Source organism: Lemur catta, chromosome 3 (genome assembly GCF_020740605.2).
Source record: "Lemur catta isolate mLemCat1 chromosome 3, mLemCat1.pri, whole genome shotgun sequence".
Lineage (NCBI taxonomy): Eukaryota > Metazoa > Chordata > Mammalia > Primates > Lemuridae > Lemur > Lemur catta.
Genome location: NC_059130.1, coordinates 48,165,156 through 48,184,075, shown reverse-complemented (window position 1 = coordinate 48,184,075; position 18,920 = coordinate 48,165,156). Strand labels below are relative to the sequence as shown.

Genomic DNA, 18,920 nt, shown 5'->3' with positions numbered 1-18,920 from the left:
TGTACTAATTTACATTTCCAACAACAGTGTATAATTGTTCTCTTTTTACTACATCCACTTGGTTGGCCTCATTTTTGTAAATACAGTTTTATTAGAACACAGCCATGCCCATTTATGTATTGTCTGTGGCTGCTTTCACACTACAGTGGCCAAGCGTAGAAGTCGTGACAGAGACAAGATGTCCCATAAAGCCCCAAATATTTATTATCTGGTCTTGTATGGAAAATGTTTGCAGACTCTTGGTAATAAGATAATAAAGTTTGCATCCATGTACCACCCCTCAGCTTAAGAAATAAAACGCATCCAAAAATTTTGACATCCTATGTGTTCCTCCTAAGATTGTCTGTCTTTATCATATTTAAAAGACACTAATAATCTGAATTTTGTGTTTGTCATTTGTTTGGTTTTTATCCAAGTTTATATATGTATCTTGAAGCAATATATTTTAAAGATTTATGAATTTTTGGACCTTGTATGTTTTAGGACTTTTAAAAATAATGTCATTCTGTGTGAATTCTTCTGTGATTTGCTTTTTTCTCCTAATACTTAGTTTGAGATTTATCCATATTTTTGTATGAGACTAGTTGATTTTCATTGCTGTGTATTATACGCACCCTTATATGCATATTCCACAGTTTATTTATTTATTATTCTGTTTCTAATTTTTTCTAATTTCCAACAGTGCTACCTTGAATGTACTTGTACTTCCTCAGGTTTTGTGCACTACAGAGTTATATATTGACCATATGTTAATACATTTATTTATTCTTGCCTTAGATTTCTATTTAATTTCATGGGAAACTGAAAAAAAATGAATTCAGTGATGACTTCCAGGGATCCATGTCATATTTTGATGTAAGTTTGACTTATTGGCATTAAGAGGTCCTCTAATTGATAGCAGTTAAGAGTTTGAACATGTGATTTAACCTATATCCTCATTTGAAAACAAGGGGGAAAAGAGCACCTACTCATAGTATTTCTGTCTGGTTAAAAAGAGGGAAAAATATACTCTACGGGATTGTGGTAAGGTTTACATAAGATAATTCATATAAAGCCTTCAAGCTGACATTGCATATATCTCTTTTATTATCTCTTTTTAATCTTTCATGATCCAAGGTGAGGTCTGACCTTTCTAAGAAATTGCAAATGAGAAAACTGAACCTCAGGAAAGTAGTTGCTTGACCAAATTCACACAGCTGTTACACGTCTAAACTTGGGTTAAGTTTACCAGTGCCTGATTAAGGAGACCTTTTCTTTTAATATGCCACTTTTTAAATTTTCTGCCAGTAGAGAAAATTGTGTCAAAATTATTTGAAAAATTTCTATGAGCAATATATAGCTCTGTAGTGCACAAAACCTGAGGAGGTACAAGTACATTGAAGGTACCACTGTTAGAAAAAACTAAAAGTAGAAGAATAGATAAATAAATTGTGGAATATGCATATAAGGGTATATATACTACATAGCAATGGAAATCATGTCAAATAAGATTTGAGTGTTGTATGCCCCTTTATAGAACACGACGGAGGCTAGTTTTCCCCAATCACATTTTCAACAGTGTTCCACAGAAAGCCTTTCTCATTTTTTATTATTATTATAAGTGGGCAGATTGGAAGGATTTGTAAACCAAAACACAGCTGGTAAGTCTAAATTTAGGCCTATCAAGATGAGTGTCCCTCTTAACAACATGGTTTCTCAAACTCCTTCCACTTTAAGTTGCTTTTTTACCAGATGTCTCTTGGTGTGTGTGTTTCTTGTGCATCAGCAATTTTATTTGCATGGCGTTTTCATGCCAGTATTCTGATTTATCACATTTCTCACATTGATTTTTTTCCCTCTACTTGTAAAAAGAAAATAGCTGTTTGTGCACAGATGGTGGATGAGATTTAGTATTATCAGAGTAATTCATGTTATATTTATGAGACATTCCTGAGTAGCATTTCAGTGAGGGACAGTAATGAAGGACACCTCTTAGGGAGGTCCAACCATCATTTGTTTTAAATTTCAACCATGTATTTTGTTTATTTCAGTAGTAGAACTTTGGAACCATCAAATAGCACTAAAAGAGGGAGGCAAAACCCCAGAATTCCCGGATTTGATTATTATCCTGTCAAAAGAATGAGTGCATGGAGCAAGGATGAAGTATTTTAGTCGTGATTTCTTCCTTCCTTGTACTTTTGCTTCTGCCTCAAATTTTTATTGTGTACAACTTTAGATGCAGAAATGCTGTATTAGTTTGCTATGGTTGCTGTAACAAAGTACCACTGACTGGGTGTCTTAAACAATAGAAATGTTGTTCTGGAGTCCAGAAGTATGAAATCAAGGGTTTAGCAGGGTTGCTTTCTTCTGAGGACCGTGAGGGAAGGATCTGTTTCAGGCTCTCAGCCTGGCTTGTATATGGCTATTATCTTCCTATGTGTGTTTCTTCCCTCCTTCTTTTTGCATGTTTGTGTGTCTAACTCCCTGCCTCCTTTAAAAATAAAGATGCTAGTCATATTGGAGTGGGGCCCATCCTAATGACCTTAATTAATTTTAACTTAATCATATCTGTAGGAACCCTCTCTCCAAATAAGGTCACATTCTGAGTGAGGCACCTGGAGGTTTAGACTTTAATATATGAATTTTGGGGGATACAGTTCAACCCATAACAATGCTTATAATAAGCCAAGAGTAAGAACAGATAAATTTACACTTAATTTGTAAGTGATTTCCCCAGTACATTCTAATATCATGCTGATACCACTCTAGTCTATTTCAGTGAAGTTACTTAAGTGGTTTCCCTTATAGTGGATGTGTTATTTTGGAATAAGGATAAAAAACAGTGAATTCTTGCAATATATCGGTCTTTCTTCTCTCTTACACGCATTCAAGTCTCAGCCTGAAGCCATCTGAAGATTTTCTTGGTTTTATGTTTTTTTTCACTAAACTAGCTATAATAAGGTATTAAATGTTATTTAAAAAAATAGAGATTTGTCAGACAGATAATTTTTATTCCGCTCTAATCTCTTGAAAAAGAAATTAAAAAATGTAATTTTATTGTTTAACTGACCTTAGGATGATGGGCATATATCCAAATGGTGGGAGACAGAGAGGGAGAAAGAGAGAGAGAGAGAGAGAAAGACACACACACACACACATGCGTGCGCTCCCTTGTGCACACACATTATTGTGGAGGTGAGACCTTTGTCTGGAAAGAACAGATTTTAATGATCCATTTCTCCTGAAAAGCATCAACCACAAAAGGTTAAATGGAGTTCTTTTTGGTTAATTGCTTCTTTGGATCTTCTCAAACACTTATTTTCTTCAGTTATTCACATCCAAATGTAAGTCTTTTAAGTATTGTCAGTATATTTTTTTTCCTTTTTTTGAAGTGAATATAAAACACTTTGGATAGTCAGTTTTATTGAGCTTTTAAGAATGCTTTTGAGTGATTCATAGTAATTTAAATCCTTCTGCTGAAATCTTGGATGTTGCTAAATTTCAGTCTGTAATTTTCTTCCTTTGCTAGATATTGAAACATATTTTTATGACACCACACTATACTCACTGGAATTGTGAGCCTTTGTAAATTCATGCAGCTCTTTCCCAGTCTACAAAAGGATACATTTTGTGCAGAAGAAATAGAATGCTAAATTATGTAGTAGGTAAAAGAAGTGGGCTGTGGTAAGTTAGGAGGGTGAGCACAAAGAATGCCAAAGCACATGGTTGTACGCAGTGTCAGTGAAATTTAAAGTACGCTTGCCCACCAAATTAAAATTTGTCAGCTTTCAAAACTATTTATATCAAATGATTCTTTAGAGAGATTTTGTTCATGCTGATTACACATTTATTTAGAAACTCTAAATTCTGTTTTTAATGGCTGCTTAGTATTTCATTGTGTTAGCTTCTCTTAATTTATTTCAACAATCCCATTTTCAGTGGATTCTAGATATATTTTTAAATTTCCTATTTAATATACAACTTTGATGAGTTAAGAGAAATAATCAAATGTAATGTAAGGTATTGTGCCAAAATGTCCTAGACAACTCTTTTAACGTATCACCGTGGTTTTTACTGTTTCTGAATACATCATGTACAATGTTGACTAATAATTTTAACATTTTTTCTGTTACAAAATATGTTTATTTTAGGCTGTTTGAAAAATTCAGGAAGTCACATGGAAAAAATACATAATTCTGTGTAAAAAATATGTGTTCTATGTAATCCCAGCATGTGGAGTAACTTCTGTTATTTTGTCTTCTACGTCTTGGTCCAAATCATGCCTAAACAAAGGAAAGGATTTGCTTTCCTTTCACAAAACCTTTTGTGATCACAGTAGGCTGAACTGTCTTAATCTTAATGACCATTATTATTCTTGTCTCTTCAATTATTGTGCCCTACAATAATATCTCTTCTGCTATTGCATTGAAGGATTACTAAATGTTGCATTATGGTTTATGTAGCTAAACTTTTTGTGGGAAGAACCTTTCGAACAGTGCTCTGGGTATTGCCGATGCTTCAAAAGCGTTTTTATTGATTTGGCTTGAGGGAAAAACAAGTCCATATTATTATTTCATCCTTTTTTTCCCTCTACTCATAGTTTAACAGAAAATACCTATTTTTTGAAAAACTCAGAATTTATTACATTTTACTATATTGATGCATTTGGGGCTGGGAGAGATTTTGGAGATCATCAAGTCCAACTCTGTAATTTAATCTAGAAGGGCCGAATTAATGGTTCAAGTTTGCCCTCTTAGTCAATGGCAGAGATAGGACTAGAAGCCTTTTTTGGCCTCCTTTATAATGATGTTTTTTTTCCACTCAGGACTGGCCAACTTTGTTGCTAAGGTAAAATGGAATTTGTTGCAGATTTAATCTTCAAATATGTCAGTTAACTTTAGTCTTACATAACAATAGACAAAACTCGATTCTAACATCTATATCCCTACTTTGGGGAAAAAAAATGTATCTAAAAGAGAACATAGAGTTGGAGAACACGTGCTTACTACTACTGCAGAAATAACTCAAATATCCTATTGATAGTGTTAGTTTTTTCTTTGCATATGAATGAAGCATTATTTGCATTTAAAATTTACTGTATAATATCCTTTTATTTCATTTTTAAAATATTTATAAAAAAATAACACGTAGCCCTTCTTTACCCATTTTCTTTTTTTTTTTTTTTTTGTAACTTAGACAAAACAAAACTATGGAAAGTGACTGAGCAAATGACCAGTGTGGCCAGTGAGATTGGGACTGAGGAGGCATTCAGCGTGGCTGGGATTGAGAATGAGGCTGCCTTGGCTTGTGTGGTCAGAGCAGCAGAGACATCCAGCATGGTTAGGAGATAGATTACATACAGCGGGATGGAGCCAATAAGTAAACATACTCAGGATAATGGGAGCCAAGCATTCACTGCTAGAGAAAGGAGTTATAAATATGGAAAGGGAGAAGGCTAGAATAAGCCATGTTATGTCAAATTAGAATTAGAGATATCAGTGTGAACTCTTGGAATTTCATATCTATTTCTGTTTAACCATAGATCTTGATCTAAAGTTATATGTGTGTATATGTATGTGTATTATACTTATGTTTCCTAGCACTCATATCTTGGTTTGTAAATACCAATCTCCTCTAAAAGAAATCAGAACTCCTTTCAGAGAAATGTCTGAATCCAGGGCTGGGGAAGGAAAAGAATAAAATAAACATGAAACATCTTCTTATTCCAAAAAGTAAAGTGCTGAAAGAGTAATAAAGATATATTAATGAAGACGCAGGTACCAGCTTTAAGGGGCTCTCACCAGTCAAATTTGGTACTGTTTATACATCAAAACAAATTACAGTGTTAATGAATTATACCTATGGAGTAAAATACAAATCTTCTGAGTCCGTATTCATGCAAATACTCTTTATCCTCATTAGTAAGAAGCCTATTGATAATATCAAAGTTGAGAAATAAAAAAGTAACCATATATATATTTTATAACGAGGAATGTAACAAGGGACAAAAATAGCTTAGAAAATTCTGAATTTCCTTTTGAGGATCATGAACTGTTAATGACAGAATGGAGCACGGGGATGCTGCATTTTTATTTTTAATTTGTTTTGCTTTGTTTAAGCCTTATAGAATGATTTGACTTTTTAAAACTTAAACATATATTTATTTTGAAATAATTTCAAACAGAGAAAAGTTGCAAAGAACAAAGATTCCCTACCTCTTAACATTTCACAACTTTTGCTTTCTCTCTCTCTCTCATTGAGATTAAGCTGGAAACATAATGCCTCGTTATTCCTAAACAGATCTTTGTGTATTTTCTGAAAACCAGAACATTCTCCAACAACCACAGTACCAATACAGGTATTCAAATCAGGAAATTATTATTGACACAATACAACAGTCTAATACACAGACCCTTTACAATGTCTCTATCCCAATAATATTTTTTAGAGAGAGAGAGAAAAAAAAAGTTCTTCCCCTCTGGTACAGAATCAAATGCAGGATCATGTGTTAGCTGTTGTATCTCTTTGGTCTCCTTCAATCTGGACCCACTTCTGTCTTTCTTTTCCATCATGGTATTGACCTTTTAAAGCTATGTTACAGGCAGTGTTCCCATCTCCTCAAACATATACATACGTCTTTCTCTCTGCCATCATCTTAATATAACTATATCACCATTTTAAGGTAAATCCAAGATTAAGAGAAATTCATTTTTATTCACAACTAAGCCATATAGTGAACTATGATTATGTTTTTATTCTTGTACAGCTTTTGCTTTCCTGAATGTTCATAATTCATTTGGTGATTCTGTCTCTTTTTCTCAGCCCTCCCTTGCTCCATCTCTCGCTTTCTCACTCCTTAACTTTCTTGTACCAATTATAATTCATCTCTAAGCCTAACATAAGCAGGCTCCTCCCCTGTTTAAATATGTCAGGTAGTCTGTCAGTTTCCTTTTCTTCCTTCCTTCCCTTGTCCCTGCTTTTCTTCACTTCCTTTTTTCTTTACTTCCTTCCTTTCTTCCTTTTCTCTTTTTCCTTCCCTCTTTTGTTCACTTCCCTTTCTTGTTCTTTTTTTCCTCTACTCCTCCTTCCTTCTTCTCTATTCCTTTATTCTCTCTTCCTGTCATCTCCCTCTCTCTCTGGAGATGTATCTTTCTGATCCAGTCTGTATGTCTGTTCTCTAGGTTTGCTGCAAAGCTGTCAACATGGAACATTCTTTTACTATCTGTTGCATCTCTTGTTTTTAGATTCAGTTTCTTCTTTCATGGTATATACGCTTATTTTGGAGAAGTAAAGAAGCTTCCAAAGAATAGGTGCATGGGAAATTAGTTTTTGAAATCTTGTATATCTGAAATGGCTTCATTCTATTTATATACTTGAATTACAATTTGCTTGGCTATTTATAATTCTGGGTACAAAATACTTTTATCTTAAAATTTTGGCGGTTTATTTTATTTTATTTTATTTTTTTATTTTTTAAGCATATTGTGGGGGCACAAAAGTTTAGGTTATGTATATTGCCCTTGCCCCCCCACCCTCCCCCCCAGTCAGAGCTTCAAACGTGTCCATCCCGTAGACAGTGCGCATCGCACTCATTAAGACATTAGTTTATTGTCAGTTAGTTTCCAGTGTTACCATTGAGAAATCTGATATCATCCTTATTCCCAAGATTACTATTTTATTTTACTTGCTTCTATTCTCTCTGAAAGCTTTCAGGAATTTAAAAACCTCTACTGTTATTAAATGTCATGGCGATGGATGCTTGTAGAAATACTACTTACCCTCCAATCCCTGTTCATTTTGGGGAGACCTGACAGACCCTGTCAACCTGGAAACACTTTAATTCAAGGACATTTTCATTCTTTATTTTCTGGAATCTCTTTATTCAGGTACTTTGTGCGTGGATCCCTTAATTTTTAAAAATCCTTTCTGTTTCAATCTCCATCTCTTGTTCTTTTGGTTCTATGTAGTGGGACAGTTCTTGAGTTCTGGCTTTCAGACCTTCTTTGAGTTTTTGCCTTGCTATGATATTTTAATTTTCATGAGCCTCCTTTTTTTGTTGGTGTTGCTGTTGTTCTCTGAATGTTCTTTTTTATAACACCATGTTTTCATTCCTGGATTTAATTTCTTCTGTTATTTTCCTGATGATTTCATGGTTTTTATTTTTTAAGTGTTTTTATTTTTTAAGTATTTCTCTATTCTATCTGTTTACTCTGATTTTCTTTTTTTTTTTTTTTTTTGTTTGTGGCTTTCTTTCACATCAGAGACTTTCCTGATGTTTGGATAGTTTGGATAGTTCCTGCAGCAGGTAATAAAAAGCTCAGTTGATATTCTGCATGCACAATAGGGACTTTGATGTAGAGTGATTATGCAGAGACCTGGCTAATTCATTAGGGGACTATAATTGTCAGCTTTCTCTAGAATGATCATTGAAGAGAGGAAACTTCTAGCCACTGTGGGTGCTGTGATATGAATGTTTGTGTCCTTCCAAAATTCATATATTGAAATGGTAACTCCTGGTGGGTGCAGTGGCTCATGCCTGTAATCCCAGCAACTTGGGGGGCTGAGACAGGAGAATTGCTTGAGCCCAGGAATTTAAGGCTGCGGTGAGCTATGATTGTGTCACTGTACTCCAGCCTGGGCAACAGAGCAAGAACTAGTCTCTTAAAAAAAAAAAAAAAAAAAAGAAGAAGAAGAAGAGGAAGAAAAGAAAAGAAATGCTAACTTCCAAGGTGATAGTAGTAGAAGGTGGGGCCTTTGGGAGGTGATTAGGTTATAAGGGTAGAACTCACGTGATTGGAATTGGTGCCCTCAACCTTCATCCTCTGTGACGAATGTATCTTGCTCTTGCTCTATAAAACTATATCTTCCTCTTACTCTGTAAACAAAAAAATATAAAATTAAAAAAAATAGATAAAAAGGAATTAGTGTCCTTATAAAAGAGACCCTAGAGAAGTCCTTACCCCTGGCACTATGTTACAGTGCAGTGATGCCCTCTGTGAACTAGAAGCAGGCCCTCACCAGATTCTGGATCTGCTGGCACCTTGATCTTGGACAGTTTAGAACTGTGAAAAATAAATTTCTGTTGTTTGTAAGTTATCAGGTTTATGGTATTTTGTTATAGCAGCCCAAACGGACTAAGATGAGGACTAAGTTTGCACCTTCCTCCCAGCATTCTTAGACCAAGTGAAGGAAGAGGGTTGGATGTCTTTCTGTCTAGTATGCAGGACTTTCACTTTCACTTGATACCCTTATTTATTTTCTTCCTTCCTTCCTTCCTTCCTTCCTTCCCTCCCTCCCTCCCTCCCCTTCTCCCTTTCCCCTCCCCTCCCCTCCTCTCTCCTCCCCTTTCTTTCCTTTCCTTCCATCCCTCTCTTTCTCTCCCTCCCCTCCCCTACCTTCCCCTGCCTGCCTGCCTGCCTGCCTGCCTCCCTCCCTCCCTTCCTTCCTTCCTTCCTTCCTTCCTACCTGCCTTCCTTCCTGCCTTCCTTCTGACAGGGTGTTGTTCTGTTGCCCAGGCAGATGATCATAGCTCACTGACAGGGTGTTGTTCTGTTGCCCAGGCTGCAGAGGCCTGATTATAGCTCACTGTAGCCTCCTGGGCTTAAGAGATTCTCCTGCCCCAGGTTCCCAAGTAGCTGGGACTAAGTAAGGTGTGCACCACTATGCTCGGCTAACTTTTAAAAATTTTTGTTGAGGTCTTGCTATGTTATTCAAGCTGGTCTTGAGCTCCTGGCCTCAAGCTCCACCACCACCTTTATGTCCACAGGTCCCAGGTACCTCCAATTCTCAAGCCTTTCTGGAATTCTATGTCATAAATATGCTTGCTTTTTCCTAGTTAACCATTCTCTTCTAGGTTACTTTTCATTTTTCTCTGCACTGCTATTCCAGTTACCACTTGACAATCAGATTTCCAATTTCTAAAAAGTATTTGGCATATTTTGTTTGCTATAGTTTCTTCTTTTTATCCTTGTCTTAGTCTGTGTGTGATGCTATAACAAAATACCTGAGTGGAAATTTATGAATAATAGAAATTTATTTCTCACAGTTCTGGAAGCTCAGAAGATCAAGGCACTGGAAAGTTCAGTGTCTTGTGCGGTCTGCTCTCTGCTTGCAAGATGGCACCTTATTGCTTTCACATGGCAGAAGGTGGAAGGACAAAAAGGGGGCTAGTTCCCTTCAACACTTTTATGAGGTTGCTAGTCCCATTCATGAGGGCTCCACCCTTATGACTTAGTCACCTCCTAAAAGCCCCACCTCTTAATACTGTTGCATTGGGGATTAAGTTTTGACATGAATTTTGGAGGAAACACAAACATTCAAACCATAGCAATCTTTCAGGGTTTATGCTTTTTGTTTGTTTGCTTCTTTCTTTTACTGTCATTTTTTTGGGTGGGATTTTAAGAGGAAACAGATAAAAATACATGTTCAACCTACCATATTTAACTAGAAGTACGATAATCCTTTTTTTCCTTAATATATTTCATTAATATTGATGGTCTAAGAGGGAAATTTATTTTTTCTGTTGATACTAAGTTTTGAATATTTTATTCCTTAGGATGCCTCATTGATGGACATGAACTCCTTTAGCCCTATGATGCCAACGTCCCCTTTATCAATGATAAACCAAATCAAGTTTGAAGATGAGCCAGATTTAAAGGATCTCTTCATCACAGTTGATGAACCTGAAAGCCATGTTACTACCATTGAAACTTTCATTACTTATAGGATTATTACTAAGGTAAACACTACATGAACATTTTCTTGAATATAGCTGCTTTCTTTGAACTTTCGGAAGTGTTTCTTGTTCATTATAACTCTCAACATTACAGAGTCTTAGCTGAATTGCGTTCTATATTTTCAGCCATTTTGGGTAACATATTGCACCTTTTCCACCCTTCACTTGTCCTGTATGAAGTCAGAGAAAATCAAATTGACTTGAGAAATAGTCACTTATTTTATAGCATGTGTGCATTTTAGAATAGCAGCATTTAGGTTTTTAGTTTATAAAATTATGAAGAAATACCTTTGGAAAAAAGGGCCTCAAATTGCTAATAAAAAAAAAGCAAATAGCTAAAAACATGACGTAATATTTTGTATTCACATTTCTTCTGAAGGTTACAAAATGTCATACCACTTGTTTTCTAAAAGGGAGCAAGTAGCTACTTTATCTTGTATATGAGATACTGTTACTTGTCCAATAATTCAAGGGCAGAAGTAGATCTAGAACCCAAGTCTCTTTAATCCCAGGGCAAGGCTCTGCAAAAAGACAGTTTAACTCAGACAAAATAAAGCAACCAAATAGTATAATCTGTATTTTAATTCCTTTGTTTAATAGAAGTCTTTGTTTAATAGAAGAATCCACTTAAAGTTATAATATTTTGTTTATGAAGCTTCACCCTAGACCTGTATGGTTCATAAGTGTAAAAGTACATCTCTTGTAGCTGAAAAGGTTCTGTTCTTATAATCACTTCTTCCAATGAAACCTTCATATTGCTGCTAGTTATGTTTCATATATACATAATATTGCATATGATAATATTATATATATAATCTCTTCACTCAAATTCTTAAAATCCTTTCTTGGTCCCTCATTTCCTACAGAACAAAGTGCAGATTCCTTTATATGATGTATAAAGGAGCTTCTCAGGCTGGTGCCAACTTACCATATAAGACTCATCCCTTACTTCCCACATTCAGTACCCTTGCTCTCCACTCAGATAGAGCCGCTTCTGTTCTCTGAATATTTAGGGTATTTCTTGCTCTCATAACTTTGTATATACTGTTCCTCCTTCTCTCGAGTATGTCCATCCCCCTCTTAGACAGAAGAACTAGTTTACTTTTCAATACACAACTCAAAATGTTAGGTGCCTGTACAGAAAGCTTCTATAGTTGTTTACTATCCCCTGGCTGAAATAGTCATGTTTCCTCTTTTTTCTCATAGTGTCTATTAAACTCTTAAAAGAATGTTAAATGTCAGAGTCAGTATAGCAAAGAAATCAAGAGCATATATTTAATCCTTCTAAGCTTCAGGTTTTTTTAATCTATAAAACTGAGATGATAATAGAAACCAGTTCTGTAGGGTTGCTGTAAGAATTGATTTAGGATAAGTAATCAATGCAAAACACTTAGCAAAGTGCCTAACACATGATAAGTGTTCAGTAATTGCCACCTACCAGTATGTGAGTAGATAAGTATGTGTTTATTTGTGTTTATTCCTAGTAAGTTTGCAAGCTTCTCAAGGAAGGTAACTATATCTTAAGTTATCCATAATTGTAAACATAATTCTTAGGATATAGTAAGTAAGCAATTTAATTTTTTAATGAATGTGTGAGGGATTTATAGTATCTTATACTTATATTAAGAGGCAGTAGAGCAAGACCACATGGAGTTGAATCTTGATTTCTCTTCCTTGCTATGTTTCTTGGAGAATTTAATTAACCTCTCTATATTAGTTTCCTCCTTGGTAAGTAGAATAACAATATTAACCTCATAGGGTCTTTATGAAAACTGAATATGTTAATACAGGCACGTTGCTAAGAATAGAGCCCGATTTCTTTTATTATTATACTACTGTTAGAATCATCCATTGTTATTATCCTTCCTAGCAAAGAATTTATGAAACCAAATTATTTTCCCATCATTTGCTTCTCTCAGAAAGACATTCTTTAAAAGCCACCTTAATGGATTTCATTCTGATCATAGACATACCATTCTTCTGAGTTATCCATATTTACATTATACTTTAAATGGACTGCTCTTATATTAGTAGTGATAGTAGTAGTAGTAGTAGTAATATTACAATGTGTAAGGTAGTAGCGTGTGACTTACTTTCTGCTAGGCGATATTCTAACCACTTTTTACTTATTAATTCATTCAAACTCATAATAATCCTAGAACCTAGATATTGTGATTTACCCCCATTTCATGAATGAGGACACTGAAACTCAGTAACTTGCCAAAGGTTACACAAGAGAGAAATTAGCTGAGCTGATATTTAAATGCAGACAGTTTACTTTCATAATGCACATTTTTCTCTGTTATATTTTTGTACATCTATATATGGATATGAGGATATGGAAAACTATCTTTCAGCGTAACTATTACAAACTGAGTTTCTTTGTTCTACTTCCCATTACTTTTTTTTTTCCTGTTTTCTTTTGCAGGGGGGATTGTGATGGTGGTGCTGGGGTGGTGCTTCTCATTATTTTTGCTACATCCTACTATATCGACTATACCTATATATACTGAAATATACATTACAGATACAAATATGTAAACATGTAGTAGATGTGTGTTATGGTATCAAATTGACTTCTCTCAGTTATTCACTTATAATTTATTCATTTACTCATTTATTCCACAAAGTTTTATTGAGTATGTCCCACGTACTGTGCTCGTGTATTGAGACTACATCAGTGATCAGGACAGACCTGACAGAGGAGCCTTCTGCCTCCATGGAGCTTTCAGTCTGGGGGAGGTGTGTGTGGGGATGGGTGTGTGTGTGAGTGATGACATTAAACAATTAATTATCTGCCTAGTTATTTAATCATAGTAAAAAATGTTATGAAGGAAAATACAAGATGTTATGAGCATGGGGTACACCATATAATTTGGAGGTTCAAAGATGGCTTCCCTGGAAAAGTTTTATAAATATTTATATTCATGGACACTAAGGATAAAGATAGATACACATATACATATGCACATCTGTACATTGACAGTCTCCTATTTAGGAATACTTAAGAATGATCTGATTATTAATAATTGTATCAGGAAGACCATGTTCCTGGCATGTTATCTTTTCATGGGAAATTGCCCTTTTTTGTCCAGGTTAGCATATCTGAGGTGACTGCTGTAAAGAAGTACTTTCTCTTTTGGAGATCTAGGGGTGTGTGTTCCATTTGTACATATAAAAACAAGAACTAAAAGATTTAACAACGGACTTTCCTCCTACTTCCTCATTATGAAGACAAACCTATAAATGCCTGTCAAAGTGTAGGTAGGAGTTAAGTTATGTTCTTGGTTGGCTGACTTGACTGTTAGGATTCATTTTCCCTCAAAAAAAAGTTTTCTAAATCCTTAGCGTTTAGAATAAGTGTTCACACTTGACCAAAGGTGGTTGTGTTGGGGTATAGATCACATGAGTCCATTTTTACTAAACTTCAAGTACCCAATCTTTTATGGTCAGACATAAAATTAATCACCATTTACAATATGGCTTCCATGAAAAACTGTATTCTAGGTTAGAAGCATTGTTTGTACTCCAAATGAACTTTATAAAATACACGTCCTTTCTAAGTTGGAGATACATTATCAAACCCATGAAACCCAAACCTATTATCCTTACGGTTTAGAAGCTTTTGTCTGTCTTCTAATGACCAAATTTGGCCACATTAGCAGGAACGATGATTCTAATCCCTGCTGTAGGGAATCCAGCTGATAACAGCTGTTTTCCTTGTCATATTCCTATGTATATATCTCTTATAACCCTTCAGGAGCAGGATAAAGTCTTATTGTAGTAAGAAATAACATATTCTTCTTGATACTTGTATTTTGTCCTCTGTTTTCTTCCTCTATTATAGTATGTTAGAAAATCTTTTAAGTCAATGACAGAGTGATGATAACAGAATTAACCAATTATTTGACTTGATTTTATAGCTTATTCTTGCTGGAATTTATACCAGATTGTTTTATGTTTACTTAAAATATTGGGTATTCTTTAGGACATGTACAGCTCAACCTTATTTTAACTGCCCAGTGAGTGCTTTTATTGTTAGTTATACCAATTTATTTTCTTGGAAATTGATAGTGAACCTGTACATATGTACCTGGCACAAGAAGGTACTCAGCAAGTATTTTTATAAATGAGTTCCTCTAAACCATGTTTTGTGTGCATATGTATGTATGCATGCATTTGTGTATTTTTATATATGTACACATACCAACCAGTATGTATATTGTTAAACTATGTTGGTACCAGATTTAGTTTTCCTATTTTTACCATTTACATATCTTGTACCATTTTGCATAATAGTTAAGATTTTTTAGTGTTTTATGAACATTTGGTTTCTTAGACTTTTGCATTCATTTGCCCCTACTTTTTTCTCCCTATAAATGGAATGTTTTACTAAGATATATGATATTCTAAACATTCATTTTAAAAGAATAAACTGGAAAGTATAGCTTTCACAAACCTTATTTTATGATAATTAAGATTGCATCTTATGACTTGAACTGCTTAAATTTACAATTGTGTTTATCTGTGTGGGTGATTGATATTTCTGGTGAGTGTGAAATATATATGCAATGTGTTATTCCATCCTATTCCTCCAGAAAAATCTGAACATAAATATTACTGCATGTAATTTTTAATATGCAAACATTCAGTTTAATAAAGTGTTAGTGTGAGTGACTGTTTTCTTATGAGCGGTGAGTGTGCATTAAATAACCCATATTTTTGTTTTTGGCTTGGGATTCAGGCAATAGGAGTGAGGTTAATATTGTACCCATGTTCTTGTCATATGTGTTGGCATAGATTTTTGGTTTGTTGAGAACAGATATTTTAATGTATTTGCTTAATTTTTAGGAGTTTAGGCATATAACCCAAAATAAAATTCCTTGAGAAATGACAGGAAGATTTTCTTTTCACATCAAATGTCTATTAATTACATCTTTTAAAACAGTGGTAACAGCACTCTGTAAAATGTTAGAATTTTCATATACCAAAAGCAAATGTTAGCACAGCAATTCATTTGAGCAAATTCCAAGAAAACATTTTTCTCAGTTATATTCAGGTTATTTTCCAAATTGCAAAAATAGGACTTTCCTCAAATTCTGAATTCTGATCATCTTGAGAAAAGAAATATATTTGAAACCTAATTTCAGAACACACTTTCTTGTTAGCGAGAAAGTCGTGCCAAAGATAATAGTAGTTAAAATCTTGTGGAAGGCAGATGGTTGTTGTAAGACAGATTTTTCAGTTTAGATTTTAAATTTAAGCATGATATTTGCTTTCTTTCTGGAAATACCGGAAAGTTTGCTTTGTTTCATCTGCTACATGAATAGATGACAAAAAAAATACAGGCTGACAAACACTGAATAATTAGGATTTGTTAATTTTTCTTAGAGACCCATTTATTTCATAATGTCTAAAATAACATTAGGCAAATGTCTTTTATCTTATATTGCGTGTGCTGTTATTTTCTCTTACTTTCTTCAGACATCTCGTGGGGAATTTGACTCCAGTGAATTTGAAGTTAGGAGACGTTATCAAGATTTCCTTTGGTTGAAGGGAAAGCTTGAAGAAACACACCCCACTCTGATTATTCCAGTAAGTTTGCAAGTTTTCTTCATAGAATAGCTGTCATTTTTCTTGTGATTCTTTTAGAATGCCAAAACCTAATTTTAGGGCTTTAAATTCAGTGTAATTCATTTATCTTAGAAACATTCCAATCTATGTACAGATTTTTTAAAACTATTATAATATGTTATGATTTTGCATTTTTGGTTCTAGCATTGTGAATTTTTAAAAATTATTTTCATAAGAAGTGATTAGATGTTCAACTAACGTTCCCAAAAGGAAAAGTATAGCGTTATAAACCTGTGCCACATAATACTCAGATTTTTTTTTTTCTTTTGCTTTTGGCCTCAGCCATTGCCAGAAAAGTTTATAGTAAAAGGAATGGTAGAACGCTTTAATGATGACTTCATTGAGACACGCAGGAAGGCATTACAAAAGTTTTTGAACCGAATTGCTGATCATCCAACTTTAACATTTAATGAAGACTTCAAAGTGTTTCTCACTGCACAAGCTTCGGTAAATAATTTTTATTTGTACTCATATAATCTTTTGGCATCTATATGTATAATAGATTGTATAGCTTCCTTTTGTTTACTTTTATAAATCAGTTAGTGGTGTACTTGAATTGAAATTGAGTTTTTAAAAAAACACTGGAGAGATATTCTTTAGATGTAACCCTGTGTCAAATCTACATATAAACATTACAGAATTCTTATATCTTTCTCACCTATACATGCTTTTATTTTGTTGGTAGCTGAAATGTCAGGGTGCTCCTTGTATATATAGCTAATACTGAACAGATAGAGATATATTTTTTTTATTGCCACAAGAGTTGACCCTTGAACAATGCAGGGGTTAGGGCCGCTGCACAGTCAAAAATCCACATACAACTTTTTTAAAAACAACCTCTTGTCCAACACATATAACTTTTAACTCCCCCAAAACTTAACTACTAATAGTCTACTGTTGGATGGAAGCTTTACAGATAACATAAGCTGTCAATTAACACATATTTTGTATGTTAGATGTATTATATACTGTATTCTTACAAAAAAGTAAGCTAGAGAAATGAAAATGTTATTGAGAAAATCATGAAGAAGAGAAAATACATTTAAAGTACTATACTGTATTTATTGATATCATAACTTTATGTTGTCTGTTTACAAGATGAATTATCTGTCCAAAAATGTGGGCAACCGCAGCTGCAGAGCTCTATCTATGGTACATCTCAACCAATTCAACTTTTTCTTATAATGTCATGACTTTTCTCTGCTTCTTGGGAGTACTTACAGCATCATTAGTCATACTTCATATAGGTCCCATGGTGTTATTCAAGGTTTATGATATTGCACTAAACATGATGAAAAAATATGTGAGAACCCCAAGAGATCACTTTTTACCACAATACCCAACTTACTGGAGAGATGAACTGCTTAGAATGCGAAGATGATTAGTGTCACATAGTATTTTAAGCAGATACAATACTTGAGTTCACAGTAACAACAGGAGGTGACTATAAAATTGTTACCATAGTACAGTATGTACTACATTTAATTTTATGCAGTTATGATCTAATATTGCATCTTTACATTTGTTTACATTTTTCTTGATTGGTGCCATGTACATTTTGTGTGTGTATAAGTATTGATAAATTTTAATTTTTATAATAGATTTGTGTATATTTTATGGTAGTAAATGATAGACTAGTATCTACATGTATCTTGTTCATTCAGAACATACCTTTTTCTTATTTTTTTCAGTATTTCTAGAGTATGTGGTTTGTCTGAGTTTTTTCAAATTGTCATAAACCTCCAAAAAATTCACAATATATTTATTGAAAAAATCTGCATGTACATGGACCTGTGTAGTTCAAACTGTGTTGTTCAAGGGTCAGCTGTATTTTGAATGATAATGAATCAGGGTTTTTTAAGTTAGGATTAAAGTCTTTATTAAATGAGTAGATGGATGGATGGATGGATGGTTGGACAGATGGATAGGTAGATAATATACTCTCCTTACTTTTTCTTCAATTATGTAAATGGGTGGAGGGGTCTGATTTCTAATACTGAAACCTTATATGTTCTAGTTCTTTTTTCTTTTATGAGCTATAACTCAGCAAGAAAGATAATATGTAGGACAAAGGGTCAATATTAAACAATTACTGACCATTGTTGAGTTTTATACTTTGAGTTGTCGCCAAAGGTGGTAGAGGCTAAAAAGTGATTCATCTCGATCTTGACAGGTAGTCCTGCTTCCTAGAAGCCCTTTGTGACTTATGTGAAATGAATTTGGGGCCTGACTTCAGAACCTTAGCAAGTGTCAGAAACATTCTTTGTGGTTAACAGTTGCAGTAATAGTTTGCCAGTTGTGACTTGTGCCGTCTCTGATAATGTTTACTCTATCAAATGATTCTGTAGCACTCTTGCATGGATGTGTTGTCTGGTCAAGATGGAATCTGTTCCACAAAATCATACTGACCTGGAAATAAACAAATTTTCTGGAAGACCATCAGGAAAGAAAACCTGAATAAAGATAGATAACATGTTATGTAATATTTTGGTGAATACCACATAATAATATTTTTATCCGTGGATTAGGTAGTCAGCATTATTCTTTTTTTTTTTTTTTTTTTTTATTTCAG

The 18,920-nt window shown here is 34.2% G+C and overlaps 1 protein-coding gene and 1 long non-coding RNA gene across 3 annotated transcripts in view; one reads left to right on the top strand and one right to left on the bottom strand.

Annotated features, from left to right (window-relative positions):
• SNX7 (sorting nexin 7) overlaps nucleotides 1-18,920 on the top strand; it is a 94,744-nt gene that overhangs the window by 13,226 nt on the left and 62,598 nt on the right. For both annotated transcript variants that reach the window (XM_045547467.1, XM_045547466.1), the window contains exons 2-4: nucleotides 10,535-10,717; nucleotides 16,199-16,309; nucleotides 16,631-16,795. In XM_045547467.1, coding sequence (XP_045403423.1) covers nucleotides 10,535-10,717; nucleotides 16,199-16,309; nucleotides 16,631-16,795 — 459 coding nt within the window. The remainder of the gene's footprint in view (nucleotides 1-10,534; nucleotides 10,718-16,198; nucleotides 16,310-16,630; nucleotides 16,796-18,920) is intronic.
• On the bottom strand, nucleotides 4,217-8,963 carry LOC123635365. Its single transcript, XR_006734109.1, has 3 exons — nucleotides 8,940-8,963; nucleotides 8,769-8,854; nucleotides 4,217-4,262 (listed from the first exon to the last, which is right to left on the bottom strand). It is a non-coding gene; the product is annotated as an uncharacterized LOC123635365 (long non-coding RNA).